This window comes from Macrobrachium nipponense, chromosome 13 (assembly GCF_015104395.2).
Source record: "Macrobrachium nipponense isolate FS-2020 chromosome 13, ASM1510439v2, whole genome shotgun sequence".
NCBI classification, from domain to species: Eukaryota; Metazoa; Arthropoda; class Malacostraca; order Decapoda; family Palaemonidae; genus Macrobrachium; species Macrobrachium nipponense.
The window spans coordinates 77,451,279-77,466,278 of NC_087206.1; the positions used below are offsets into that span (position 1 = coordinate 77,451,279).

General features: G+C 36.1%; 1 protein-coding gene across 1 annotated transcript in view; it reads left to right on the top strand.

The window, feature by feature from the left end:
* Window positions 1-526: 526 nt before the first annotated feature.
* Window positions 527-15,000, top strand: part of LOC135225871 (mucin-2-like) — a 25,983-nt gene continuing 11,509 nt past the window's right edge. Inside the window, exon 1 of the mRNA XM_064265427.1 lies at window positions 527-1,833. Within this exon, the coding sequence (XP_064121497.1) occupies window positions 1,701-1,833 (133 nt within the window). The 5' untranslated portion in view covers window positions 527-1,700. The remainder of the gene's footprint in view (window positions 1,834-15,000) is intronic.

The following is a 15,000-nucleotide window of genomic DNA, read 5'->3' on the forward strand; positions in this document are numbered from 1 at the left end:
GGTGGATCTAAGAAACCTTTCAGCGTAATTCATCTGAAATTGTTGCAAAGGTTACGCTTTTCAAACTTTGACCAGGTGAATAATAATCTCAAAACCTTTATATATATAAACTTTGAAACAATAACAACTCAATGCATTTTTCACGGGAACTTTATGACCACTTCGGGTAAAGTAGTTTCGTTACTAGGCCTAATTAATTACAGAAATGACGACGACACTGAACGAGGCTAAAGTAGTTTCGTCATTAGGCCTATTTATTTACAGAAATAATGACGATGACACTGACGAGGCTAAAGTAATTTCGTTACCTAGGCTATTTAATTACAGAAATGACGATGACACTGACGAAGCTAAAGTAGTTTCGTTACTAGGCCTAATTGAATTACAGAAATAATGAGATGACACTGACGAGGACGAACTGTCAGAATAGGCCTAGTGGATGATTCACTGTCTTGTCTGAAGCTGCTTTGAAAAGGCACAAGTCCTTTGAGGATGGTTAAGGCGCTCCTGAGACCACGGAGCCTGACGCCCAAAAGGCAGCCAGCCAGCCAGGCAGCCCTCCTTCCTCCTCCTCCATCCATATCGCGCCGTTGTGGGCGGCGGGGGAACATAATTTGTGGGTTGGTGGCGCGGAAGGGCGCGACCGACGGGTTGCGTGCAGCACGGGAGGTGAACAATGGGCTTGTGTGACTTACCAGTTGGATCCTACTACATTCCATTACGAAATTTCAAAGGCGCCTCGGGTTCAACTTTGTTCATTTCCCGCCAGCAGCAGCAGCGGCGGCTCCTCCGAGAAGCCCCGCCTGTCGCCGATAAGCCACTTCCGTCCCGCGGAAGGCGACCCCGCCCACCCCGTCCCTTCGACCAATCGCCTTCGCCGCCTCCCGCGGAGGGAGCTCCGCCTCGCGTCCAATGGGGGCGGCGATATGGAGGTCTTCGCTGTCGGCGGAGACCAATAAGATCGAGTTTCCCTTCGCCTGAGCGTGGCATGTGGCCCGTCGGGACAGCAGGTGGCTGCGGAGGCAGTCAGGTTTAGGTAGTCAGTGTATATTTTGCGAATGAACGCAGGTGTAGTCACTAGTTAGTCGCAGGTGCGTCAGGAGTTGCCCCGTGAAAAGGTGTATAGGTGTGTGTGTGTGGGTGTGTGTAGCGCCGCGACCTCTCACACTCTCTCTCCCTCTCTTTCTCTCTCTACCTCTTTCTGTGACCTGTTGTTACGGGCCGCCCAGCGCTAGAAAAGGATAAAATGAAACCATGTTTTCGAGTGATGACTACAGACACAAGCAGCTCCCTCCTCGTCGTCTCGTCGCGCCGTTAGGACTTTAGGCCGATGGTGGTTCTCCTCAGGCGGGAGGAAGAAGAAGAAGAGGACAGTAGTAGTTGTAGTAGTTATAGTAGTTGTTTCAGTAGTACTACTACTAGTGAAGGTTCCCGAAGGGGAACTGAAAAGGAGTCGTGCGCAGTGACTTTCGGAGGAAGAGGCTCTTTGTCCTAGCCCTAGTCCTATCGGTCTACTTAGGAGTCTATCGGTAGTAGTTCGGTCCCTACCGGAGACAGTTCCCGAAGGATATTATTATTATTATAATAATTATTATTATCATACCCGTCCGAGGATTCCTCTCTCCATCTTCACGTTGGCTAGGCCCCACGACTCCCCGCCGGCAGGAGGGGCCCACTGCCCGCTGCGGCCGCGCCCACAGATGCTCAGCCCTGAAGTCGTCGGCAGCCAACCCACCGCCTTCTCCGTGCCCTCTACCTCCTCCATCTCAGGGGCTTGGCCCACGCCGCCTACGATGACCGCCCTTCCACCCGCTCTCCCCTATTATGCGCCAGGTAAGTGAGGGTGGCATCGCTACGTCCTTCGTGGTTCGTCCGCCTTCGGGTGTAGTACTGTGAGTGAGTCATCTCTCCCTATTCACCTTCAGGAAGGTCTCCAATGAGCCATGTGCTTTGCATAGCTAAATATATTTTCTGGGGATTAATGTTATTATTATCTTGTTTGGAAAAATCAAAGTTCACACCAGTATTTATATGGTATTTTGCAAATCTTTATTCACCTTCAGGATGGTCTCCAATGCGTCACATGCTTTGCATGGCTAAATATATTTTCTGGGGATTAGTGTTATTATAATCTTGTTTGGAAACATAAAAGTCCACAGTAATATATATATATATATATATATATATATATATATATATATATATATATATGTATATATATATATATATATATATATAGATATATATATATATATATATTGTAGTATTTTGCTAAATATTATTCTAGCATTTGTCAGTGGCAATAAATAATATGTAACTTTAGTCACATATCATTCTAGTGTTTGTCAATGGCAGTATATTGTAACTGCAGTCACAGAAAGAGAATTACCCATTAGGCCTGTAGCGTACAAATATTTCTTATAAAGTAGTCTACGCCTATCTTTTAGGGAGGGGTAAAAAAAAGAAAAAAAAAATAGCCTAATCTGCTTCCCAGAGAATGATGCTATAATCTTCTAAGCATTAATATCTAGTAATGCTTAGAAGATTTTTTTATCATTTTTTTGCGCTACAATTAATCAATAGATTCAAATTGAAAGCAGATGAGAATTCCAGAGTCCTATTCATTCCCGTGTAACGCCATGGCCAATTTTAAACATTGTTTTAGTAGCTGTAGGCGCCTATACAGCGGATACGTTATCTACCCAACATTTCCTTTGCAGGATTTTCAATAGTATTTTTGCGCAGATTCATTCCTTGCACAAAAAAAAAAAAAAAAAAAAAAAAAATATATATATAATATATCATATAATATATATAATAAAATCGAGAATTCAAGGCTGACACTCATCATCTTTGTATTGCCATAAGTGAGACCAGTAGATTCCATTATATTTCTTTCGGTCGGTCAGAGCGAATGTGCATTGTAATGCGTCAACTCACACCCTTTCATTATAGCGATTCTATCTCTGGAATCGCTTAATAGAATCATCATGAAAACATTACGGATATCATATCACTCGCTGCGAATTATTGGATAAAGAATGTTTTCCACTGTTGACCGGTCGTGAATTAATCGCTATTGAAGACTCATTAAGAGAAAAAGTATTTTAACATTTCTTTTAGAATAATATTTGAAAAGAGGAAATTGTAAATATTTTGAACGATATTTTTAGGGGCTAGCGAGAGAAATAATAACCTTTCCTAACCTACCTTAGGCGCCGTGCCGCCGGCTGCTCGTGTGAGGGGCTGGGGGACTCCGCTCCCCCATGGACCCTCCAAATATTGAATGTCATCGTCTTTCTATTCTGCATAAATCCGCTGTTATCAATGTAATAATTATGATAAATATTTTGATGATAATATTCATAAGAGATACAATAACATTTTGCAAGGTGTCGCTAACTGTCGTTATCGTTTAATATATATATATATTATATATATATATATATATATATATATATATATACATACATATTCTAATCTCATTTACATATATAGGTTTTCCTACATTAAATCGATAGATGAATATTTCGCAAAAAAAATAAGAAACAAAACAGAAATAGTTGTATATTATGTTGTAAGTGGTAATATATATTATTATATATATATATATATATATATATAATATATATATATATATATATATATATATATATGTATGCATATATACATATATATAACTATATGTGTGTGTGTGTGTGTGCGAGATCAGAGAGAGAGAGAGAGAGAGAGAGAGAGAAGAGTCATATTTTTACGGTAATTGTTCGAAGGCGAAAATAAAATGACTGAAGCGTAAAAATGAAGCCTCAGAATCACAAAGTTCAGCTTCATTCTTCGAATGAAGCATTCGACTGCAAATTGAGTGGCGAATTAAGATGTAGTCAGTCAGTTCACCATTAACAACGCTTTGGTCGGTAAAAAAAAAAAATAAATAGACTACAGTAATTTATATTATTATAATCATTCTTCAGAAATACTCATGGAAGCACGAGTCCTAAAATACGGAAAGAAATTCTCGGTTAATTATGGATACAAATATATTCTAAAAATTAATCTCTACGGAGACCTTTCGTGAGTCTGTTCAATTCGTTGTTTCAGTCTGCGGTTTTTTCTCATATATATATAATAATAATAATAATAATAATAATAATAATAATAATAATAATAGCAGTAATGATGATAATAATGATGATGATAGTATAAGCAGTAATAATAATAATGATAATAATCTGCTATCAGAAATTGTACCCATAATTCATAGGGACACTAGGCACGATCCCAAGATCACTGAAAATGAATCTGGAAAAATATAGAAGCTGAAGTAGCTCCAGGACTCATGCAGAAGAGTGTGCTCCTAGAATCAGAGCACATAGTGAGGAAAGTGATGGACTCCTCTAAGGAGGCAGGATGCAACCCCACACTATAAGTACCACCTAGTCGAATTGGAGGAGTATGATAGGCCAAAAACAAAAAATAATAATAATGATAATAATAATGGAGAAACAAATCCACAGTTAGGTATGGGCATATATACTTAAAAGTAAATCTCAGTTAAAGCTCGGGATTGCAGTCTGACTATGATCCTGAATTTAGGAACTCGAAGTTGGACCATTTTCAAGCCGAAAATTGATTGCTGCTTGAGAAATCCCCTAGGATTCATTCTTACTGTGTATATAGACATCCTCCATCCTTGAGAAATCCTCTAGAATTGCTACTGTGTTTATAGGCATCTTCCATCCTTGAGAAATCCTCTAGAAATTGTTCTTACTGTCTAGAGGACTCCTTTATCCTTGAGAAATTCTCTACAGTTATTCCTACTGTGTCTATATATATATATATATATATATATATATATATATAAATATATATATATATATATTATATCTATATTATATATAGATATATATATATTTATTATATATATGTATATTATGAGTATATCGAGCTACAATGTCCTTTAATATCTAATTCGCTCTACCTCGGAATTAATATATTTTCATATATGCTTAACCGAAGGGGAATTTTTTCTCGATAATAGATTTGCCTGGACCAGGGCGCGAACCTATGGATCCTTTCAAACCCAGGAACGTCAGTGAAGCTTTACCTACTACACGGTGTAGTAGGTAAAGCTTCACTGACGTTCCTGGGTTTGAAAGGATCCATAGGTTCGCGCCCTGGTCCAGGCAAATCTATTATCGAGAAAAAATTCCCCTTCGGTTAAGCATATATGAAAATATATTAATTCCGAGATAGAGCGAATTAGATATTAAAGGACATTGTAGCTCGATATATGTATATGAATCACGGAAATGTGATATGACTTATATATATATATATATATATATATATATATATATATATATATATATATATATATCCATGCATCCTCCATCCTTGAGAAATCCTCTAGAATTGCTACTATGTCTATAGTCATCCTCCATCCTTGAGAAATTTCCTAGAATTTATTCCTACTCTGTCTTTAGGCATCTTCCATCCTTGAGAAACACTCTAGAATTTGTTCCTACTGTGTCTATAGGCATCCTCAATCCTTGAGAAATTCAATAGAATTTATTCCTTTTGTGTCTATTGGCATCCTCCATCCATGAGAAATCCTCTAGAATTTATTCTTACAGTGTCTATAGGCACCTCCATCCTTGGGATATCCTCTAGAATTACTACTGTGTCTATAGGCATCCTCCATCCTTAGGAAACCCTCTAGATTTTATTCCTACATTGTCTATAGGCATACTCCATCCTTGGGATATCCTTGAGAAGTCCTTCTAAGGAATTCGGAGGATTGCAGGATACGACCATCCCGTCGCATGTATACGTGGCTGTAGAGACATTTCCGATCTTTCAAAGATTTCTTGATTGTCACCTCCCGCCCTCCCCCACCCAACCCCCAAACCTCACGTACAACCCAAAACACCTTCCTACACCTCCTTCCACCCCTCTCATAGCTCTCTCTGCCTGTGAAGGACGGTGTGGTATAATCTCCGGTTTCGACGTCTCCGCTGCCAGAACTCGCATTGCGTGAAGGATTCACATTCATTGGTCTCGTGCTGGTGAAGGCTATCATCATCAATTGGGGTTCCTGTGGATCCCGGCTGGTGGAATGAATGCCTGGGACCTCTTTTTCCATCTTGGGAGGTCTCGTGGGATTGCTGCACAATCAAGGTCCTTTAGTGCTTGGGATTTTGTCAGGAATTGAGATAGCGTCATTATTTTGTTGAGGAGTTGAACCAATTTGGTTTTGCATGGAGGGACATTCCTACTTGATTTTGTCAAAGAATTGAAGAACTTTGGCTTAGTATGGAAAGAAAGTCTCCTTGATTTTGTTACAGAACTGAACAACTTTGGCTTAATATAGAGAGAAATTCCTCCTTGATTTTGTCAAAGAATTGAACCAGTTTGACTTCGTATGGAAAAAGATAAATTGAATTGAACCAGCTTGACTTTGCAGTGACAGAAATTCTTCACTGGTTTTGTCAAACAATTGAACCAGTCTGACTTTTTAAAGAGAAATCCCATTTTTTGACTCAGTGTAGAAGGAAATCATCCCTCTTTGTTTTTTCAAAGAATGAACCAGTTTTACTTTTCATAGAGAGAAATCCCGCCCCCCCCCCCCTCCTTGACTTTATTATGACTTTGTATAGAAGGAAGGAAATCTCTCCTTGATTTTTTCAAAGAACCGAACCAGTTGGACTTTGTATAGAACATTGGTTCACAGCTCGTTACAGATTAGGGGCCACTGCCCCACCCCCCAAAAAAAAAGAGAGTATCGTGGACCATACCCTCTATGAATAACGGCAAATAAAACTAAGACAATATATACATTTTGGATTGAGATGTATATATTTCTTTCCCAAGAATTAAAAATTGAAGATTGGCGTTATGTTTTAAATAAGAATAAGATAAAGTTTCGGATGTCTTCTATTATGTAGTACATTAAGTATTGGAGGTCCTCTAATTTGCAGTAAATTAAGTTTTAGATGTCTTCTGTTTTGCTGTTGACAGTAAATAAAGTTTTAGATGTCTTCTATTTTGTAGTTGACAGTAAATAAAGTTATGATTGTCTTCTTTAAGTTTTGGTTGTCTTCCATTTTGCGTTTGACAGTAAATTAAATTTTGGTTGTCTTCTATTTTGCAGTTGACATTAAAATAAGTTTCAGATGTCTTCTATCTTGCAGTTGACAGTAATTTAAGTTTCGGTTGTGTTCTGCGAATAATATTGCCCAAATTACGAAAGTTCCTCTCGCGTTCGTGTTTGGGCAAACCATTCGTGTAGTAGTACTGTTCGCGTCCGTATAATGAGATCGTCAGTCGATGAAATAATTGTTGGAAAAATGAAAAGAAAAATAAAAAAAAGAAAAAATCTTGTATAAAATAACCAACTTTAATTTGTATTTCCCATTGGCCTCGAACGACAATTATCGTTTTTTTTTTTTTTTTTTTTTTTTGACGTATTATTGATACGTCCATCTGACGCGGATATCGGATGACGATGATCAACGGGTAGGCACACATGTCCACTATAGAAGTTGTGTTCATCGCGAGAGCAGGAATCATTTCCTCAGTCATTTCCTCATTACTGGCGACAGGCTGACGAACGGGAGATGGGTTATATGCTTAATCATGCTAGCAGTAATTCTTATATATATACACAGAGAGAATAAGAATATATATTTTTCCTTTTATCTAGCATTGCTGGGTCGCAGATGCCGGGTGATTGCAAATGAGTGGTTCGTGTGGGCTTAGATAAAAAGGCAGAATGCTTCGTTCCACGTTTTCTATTCGGATTGACACCTGTTCAGTCCCAAAGGTGATTATTGTATTTCTTATCGCAGAAAGATCAGACTGCCGCTATACTATTACCTACTCACTTGTTTACTTGCTTGCGTACTTATTTAATTGCTTTCCAATTCCATGTGTGTGAAGTTTGAGTGAAATACTTTACAAAATAGCAAGAAGGACTTTTAACTAAAACACACACACACATATATACATATATGTGTGTGTGCACGTGTGTGTTTGTGTGGTTTGGTTAAAAGTCATTCTTGCCATCTTGTAAAGTATTTCACTCAAATTTCACACACACAGAATTGGAAAGCAATTAATTAAGTGAGTAAGTAATAATAATAATAATAATAATAATAATAATAATAATAATGATAATAATAATAATAATAATAATAATAATAATATCGGATTTCCTTCTGATCTTTCTGTGGAAGACAAGAAATCATCCCGTATTGTAAAGATATACAAAATCAACCCTTGGGACTGAACAGGTGTAAAACTAAATCGAAAAGATGTAGAACGAAACAATTTTCCTTTATCTAAGCACACACGAACCACTCACTGGCAATCATCAGGAACCCGAGACCGAGCAGGACTCTAGATAAGAAGGTAAACTATACATAATTTTTTTCCCCAGGTAATCCGTCTGCCAGAGTTGCGCATATTGTCGTCAACCACGAAGTCAGATTAAAGATCACAGAATTCTCCCGGATTTCGAAATGGGAGTAAAAGAAGGGTTATTTGGGATAATTGTTGATTATTCACTTGGCGGATTATCACGATTATTCAGAAGATGGCGAACTGACTATCTGGAAGTAAGAGGAAGGTAAAGTGAGATACAGAAAGAAGAGTTCTCTCTTATAAAAAAATGAATGAGAAAAAAAAAATAAAATAAATTCATGTATTACGATAATAATACAAAGCGTTACAGGATAATCCATCAACATTAAAGAATAATCCATAAAAGTCACAGAATAATCCATAAACGCCAAAGAATAATCCATAAGATTCATAGAATAGTCCATTAACGTTAAAAAATAATCCTTAAACGTTAGATCATAATTCATAAACTTTAAATAATAATTCAGAATAATCCTTAAACGTTAAATAATAATTCATAAACTTTAAATAATAATTCAGAATAATCCTTAAACGTTAAAGAATAATTCATAAACATTAAGTAATAATTCATAAACGTTAAAGAATCCATAAGATTTAAAGAATAATCCATAAACATTAAAGAATAATCCATAAACATTAAAGAATAATCATTCAAAGTTAAAGAATAATCCATAAGATTTAAAGAATAGTCCATAAACGTTAAAAAATCCATAAACGTTAAAGAATAATCCATAAAAGTTGCAGAATAATCCATAAACAGTAAAGAATATTCCATAAACATTAAAAATAATCTTTAAACATTAGACAATAATCCATAAACATTAAAACCCATATTTAAAGAAAAATATTGTGTTAACCCATAAACATGAAAGAATAATCCATAAACATTAAAATTACATACTAATCCAGAAACATTAAAGAATAACTTACAGAGTACTCCATAAAAACGAAAGAATAATCCTCAAACGTTAAAGAATAACCCAAGAAGGTTAAAAAATAATCCTTAAACCATAAAAAATTAATGTTAAAGAATAAGCTATAAACGTTACAGAATAATCCATAAACTACAAACATTACGAAATAATCCATAATTAAAGGATAAGCATTATAGAATAATCCATAAAAATTACAGAACAATCCATAATTAAAGAATAAACATTATAGAATAATCCATAAACATTACAGAGTAATCCCTAATTAAAGAATAAACATTAGAGAAAAATCAGCAGGTTCGGGACCCATGTACCCATTGTACTATGATGTACGCATCTTGTCCAGCTCCTTATCTGACCTTGAAATGAAATAAAAATTATTATTATTATTATTTTTCCGTCTATCACAGTCATCCTATTCGACTGGATGGTTTTTATAGTGTGGGGTTCTGGGTTGCCTCCTACCACCTTAGGAGTCCATCAGTTGATAAAAGGTTATTATCATTATTATTATTATTATAATTATTATTATTATTATAGAAAAGAATATAGAATTTGGGACCTACGATGAGGTCATTCAGCGCTTCAAAAGCGTTGATGAAAATAAAATGGAAGACAGAGAATATAATCGAACGTATAGTAAAAAGAATGAAAGGGGTTGTAGCAGCTATAGGGACCTAAGGAAGGGACGCTGCGAAGAAATTTATTAAGCAAATGGCCACAGTCCGCTGCATGAGGAGCACTGACGGCACTACCTCCCTACGGCCTAACACTGTTTATTGTTGTGATACAAACCCGTCGTCAGATTTCGCCATATAAGTTTTTTTTTTCTTTTTTTTTTGTAATTCCTCACCCCCACATTTATCTTTGCCAGAATGTTGAATAATGCGAACGCGTTTTCTCCGTTCTAACATAATGCTTTTAGCACTATCGAATGTTGCAAAAAAAAATTTTAATGCATTTATAAATTTACAACAGTCCCAAACGGACGATCTAATTAATTGAATTTTATAATCTTTTTAATCTTCCTGTACGTTTGTGAATGTGAAAACGTTAATTTTTCGGACGATTTCTTATCTATTCTACTTTCTGTACATTTTTCAATGTCAAAGTATTAATTTTAAGGACGATTTTTTTTTGTATTCCCCTTCCTGTACATTTGTGAATAACAAAATACTTTTTCGGACGATTGTGAGACGGGTTCGTTCATCTGTCCCAACCGAGCAGCAGAAAACTGTTCTGATTAACAGCGTTATTTGGAGTACTACGATCATCACTTGATTTAGACCGGGACTAGAAGCGTGATTCCCGTCAGTCGAGATTAAATCGAAAATTGATAAAAGGGGAGATATACTTAACCCCACGTTGCGTGATCCCATTAAATGAGACGCTTTTTGGAGCAAATAATATCGGATGTAAGCAACGAGCCACCTCCAGGAGGCGAATGAGTGTGTGCATGTGTGTGTGTGTGTTTGTTAGTTAGCGAATGATAGCGATTTGTGGAATGACATTTATTTTCCCTCTCCGTTCAGCGAATGCGTCTGTTTGAACGTACACCTGTCCGTTCTGTGTTATCACACCACAACACGAAAGGGTTACGATAATAAATTTCTTAAACTAACGCAGTTTGCGTGCGTATGTATGCATGTGTGTGTACGCGTGTTTTTTTCCCCGTTTTCATAGACACAATCCAGCCTGGCCATCATCGTGTTCCTAAATCTTTTCTGGCTTATTTTTCCTGCCTCGCAATTTCTAAAAAAAAGCTATTCTTACTTAGGTATGAAATTACAAATTTGCACACCAGCCCGGCAATATTGTAGGTTATTGGGCATTCGATTCGCCTTTTCGTACATAAGCAATTATTATTATTATTATTATTATTATTATTATTATTATTATTATTATTTTCATTATTATCATTATTTCTGGCACAATTTTGTTCCGGTCTTCCACGAGTGGTATAAATGCCCTTGTGGCTCCCACTGTCCACCGGGAAGACTTCGAATGTCTTTATTATTATTATTATTATTATTATTATTATTATTATTATTATTATTATTATTATTATTATTATTATTATTATTATTCAGGAGATGAAAAGAATATAAAGTTGCTCAGCAGGAAGTAAGAGGAGGTAAAGGAAAATACAGAAGGAAGAAATATCACTTATTAAAACGATAAAAGAGGAATTACTAAATAGATAAAAATGCATTAAAATGCAGGGAGAATAGCTGAAACCCCAACCCCACTTCTCTCTCTCTCTCTCTCTCTCTCTCTCTCTCTCTCTCCCTCATGTACTGAAAGAAAAAATGAATCAATAAATAGATAAAAGTGCATTAAAATGCAAGAAGAAGAGCTGAAACTCTTCACAATAAAATTGCTATCTCTCTCTCTCTCTCTCTCTCCCTCTCTCTCGCTTTGTATTCTAATGTAAACAGGTGTTCGAAAACACTTGTTTTTATCTTTTACACGGGAATACAATTTACAGTATAATTGTCGATTTTTATCGCACAACTTTTTTTTTCACTCTATCATGAATTTCTTCGCACTGCTTTGTTTCTACCTTCCAATGCCAACAGCTTTTTCAACCAACTGTGGCATTCTTCTTCAGGGCTACTCTAGTTTCACAGTGGAATTATATTGTCCTTTATGCCTCGCAACGCTGGACTGTGGAACAGCCTCCATATACTGAGGAATGTCGTGGAATTTGGAGCTTCTTCAGAAGCTGAAGCGAAGATGCAATCCATTAATGCCCTAATGCAATTCAACTTGTATCTCAATGTTTGAATGGCATTTTTATTAATCCGTTTACTTATTCATTTGTTGATTTATCCATTTCTTCGAATAACTGATCTCCTCTTTCTGTATTGCCCATTAACCCCCTGTGACTTTTGTCGAATGAACACGATCTTTGGAGGCTTGGAGAATTTGAAGTCAGTGGCCCCCTTTTTGGGCTTGTTGCATATGAATAGGGTTCCTCATCTTCTGAATAATAATAATAATAATAATAATAATAATAATAATAATAATAATAATAATATGATGATGATGATGATGATGATGATGTCGCAATACCATGGGACACCAGAGTTGAAGAGAAAGAAAGGGAAAAAATGGGATATGCCAGTGGAAATTGTACCCATGATCATAGGGACATTAAGCGCGATCCCAAGATCCCTGATAAGGAGTCTGGAAAAACTAGAGGCTGAAGTAACTCCAGGACTCAAGCAGAAGAGTGGGATCCTAGAAACGGCGCACTTAGTAAGAAAAGTGATGGACTCCTAAGGAGGCAGGGTGCAACCCGGAACCCAACACTATAAATGCCACCCAGTCGAATTGGAGGACTGTGATAGACACTCTCCCCCCAAATGATAATAATAACATTTATTGCTGGTCAGGAAACATTTTGTCGTGCATTGTCTTTGAGATATCGTAGTCATATCCTTTTCGGGACGAACAAGGAATCACTTCAGACGCGTATTCGAAAAGACGTCTCCGTTTGATACGTGGACGCATTTAATGAACAGCCCACACATAACCCTGCTCCCGAAAGCCCAGAATGCAAAGTGATACTGACAATTAAACATAAATGTTCTAAATATAATCAATAGCGGTGTATATATATAGTTTCGAAGACAATTCTAGCATAAGAATTTTGATCAGAATCATCAACATTTTCAACTATTCCAGTTTTGATATTTGTGGAGAAATGTTAGTTAATTGGTAAAATATACAAAGAAATCAATTATTAATGAAAATACAAAAACGCTCTGGGCCTTTGATGAAAAATTAAGTACGAATTTCTAAAATCTTTAAGATTATCTCGTTTAAATTTTTATCGAATCGATAAAATATAAAAGAATATAAATAAATAATGAAGGTTCAAAAATCCTTTAGGGCTTTACTGAAAAGAAATACGAATTTTTAAGAGCGTACTTGTATTGATTTTAAAAATTATCATTATTATTTCATTTTCTTTCATCACCACACCGAATAATGACCTTTCTGGTCCCAGCGCTTGGCCTATGGCCTCCACCCGGTATTCCATTTCATTATCAGCTCAGAGACTAAGTTATAAAACTTTGATTATAATAAAAAAAAATTAAATTGACTGTGGATTGAGTATTTTTCGCAGGCATTTTTAGATCCACATGAACTTAAACAATATATATATATATATATATATACTATATATATATAATATATATATACGATATATATATACTAGTATATATATATATATGTATATGTATACTATATGTATATGGAGGTTCAACTAAGATGAAAAGTTAATTCCATACATATATATATATATATATATATATATATATATATATATATATATATATATATATATATAGTATACACATAGCCTACACACATACAAACAATTACACCCGACACTCGTAAACAAATACCCACCTAATAATCAAAGCTACGAGCGAAGCAATTCTCCTATGTACGTAGATTCGGTCAGATAATGGAATCACAACATTTATACTTCGACCTTTCCCTGTTCCCAGGATCAGCAGAAAAGTGTTCGTGGCCAGGATAACAATTATAAGTCTTTCGCGCACAATTATTTTAATTATTGTTCCTGTCACCTGTAGGCGATTAACCATCCATGTTCCGATTTGTTTTGTTTCGTTTTGTCCCGGGGTATTCGATATGTTATGAGTTATGTGTATGTACGTAATCACTTTGATAAATCTCTTCATTAAAAGATATCCGAAAATGAAACGCTACCCCTTATCACTGCTTAATTTTGTCATCTTCTGGCACATCTGTTCAACGAAACGCGAGAATTGGCTCAGTAAAATAAGATATTAAGATGTCGCATTAACTGAAGAATTTTTCATTTTATTTTCGATTTTCTTTCCTTTCATTCCCTTGACTGATTTAGTTTATTCGGGGAGTAAGCCTGCCTCTCTCTCTCTCTCTCTCTCTCTCTCTCTCTCTCTCTCTCTCGCCTAATTGGACTCACCTGACACGTTCTCTTTCGTATGTGTTGAAATGACACCCTAGGTTTTGATGTAACACCTCTATCAGATTACTTCGATAACCTACTTGCGTCAGAAAACTTCTGTAACCTCTGCTACATATTTCATGCCTGATGGGGGAAATGGTATACAGACGTCTAACTACGTAGCACAAGTAATAAACTTTGGGATCTATCAGCAGAAGTAATCACTATCAATCTCTTGTGGTATCAAGCCAGGGATTAATTGGATCGTATAACTTGCTATTGGTCCTTTTCATTATTGATCGGCAATTATACTTTCCCACGGTTTCTATTTTTAGCCGTTAGCGCGTTTTGCCTCAATTATCTGTTCTAGAAAATCTAAGGCAAATGCTTTATTCCATTCGGAATGGTCGTCTCGATATATATTTTGAAAGTAGTTGTATCATAGCGCACAATGGACAATATTGCATTGCAATATCTCTGATATCAGTCAAGGCAGAGAGTACTCGTACATCAGCACTGTACAACAAAATGCAGTGTTTTTATATCTATAAATTAGTCATGAATTTACTTGAATTTTTAATTATTTATTAATTTGTTGATTTACCTGTTTTTCCTATAACTGATCTCTCTCTCTCTCTCTCTCTCTCTCTCTCTCTCTCTCTCTCTCTCTCTATTTCCCTT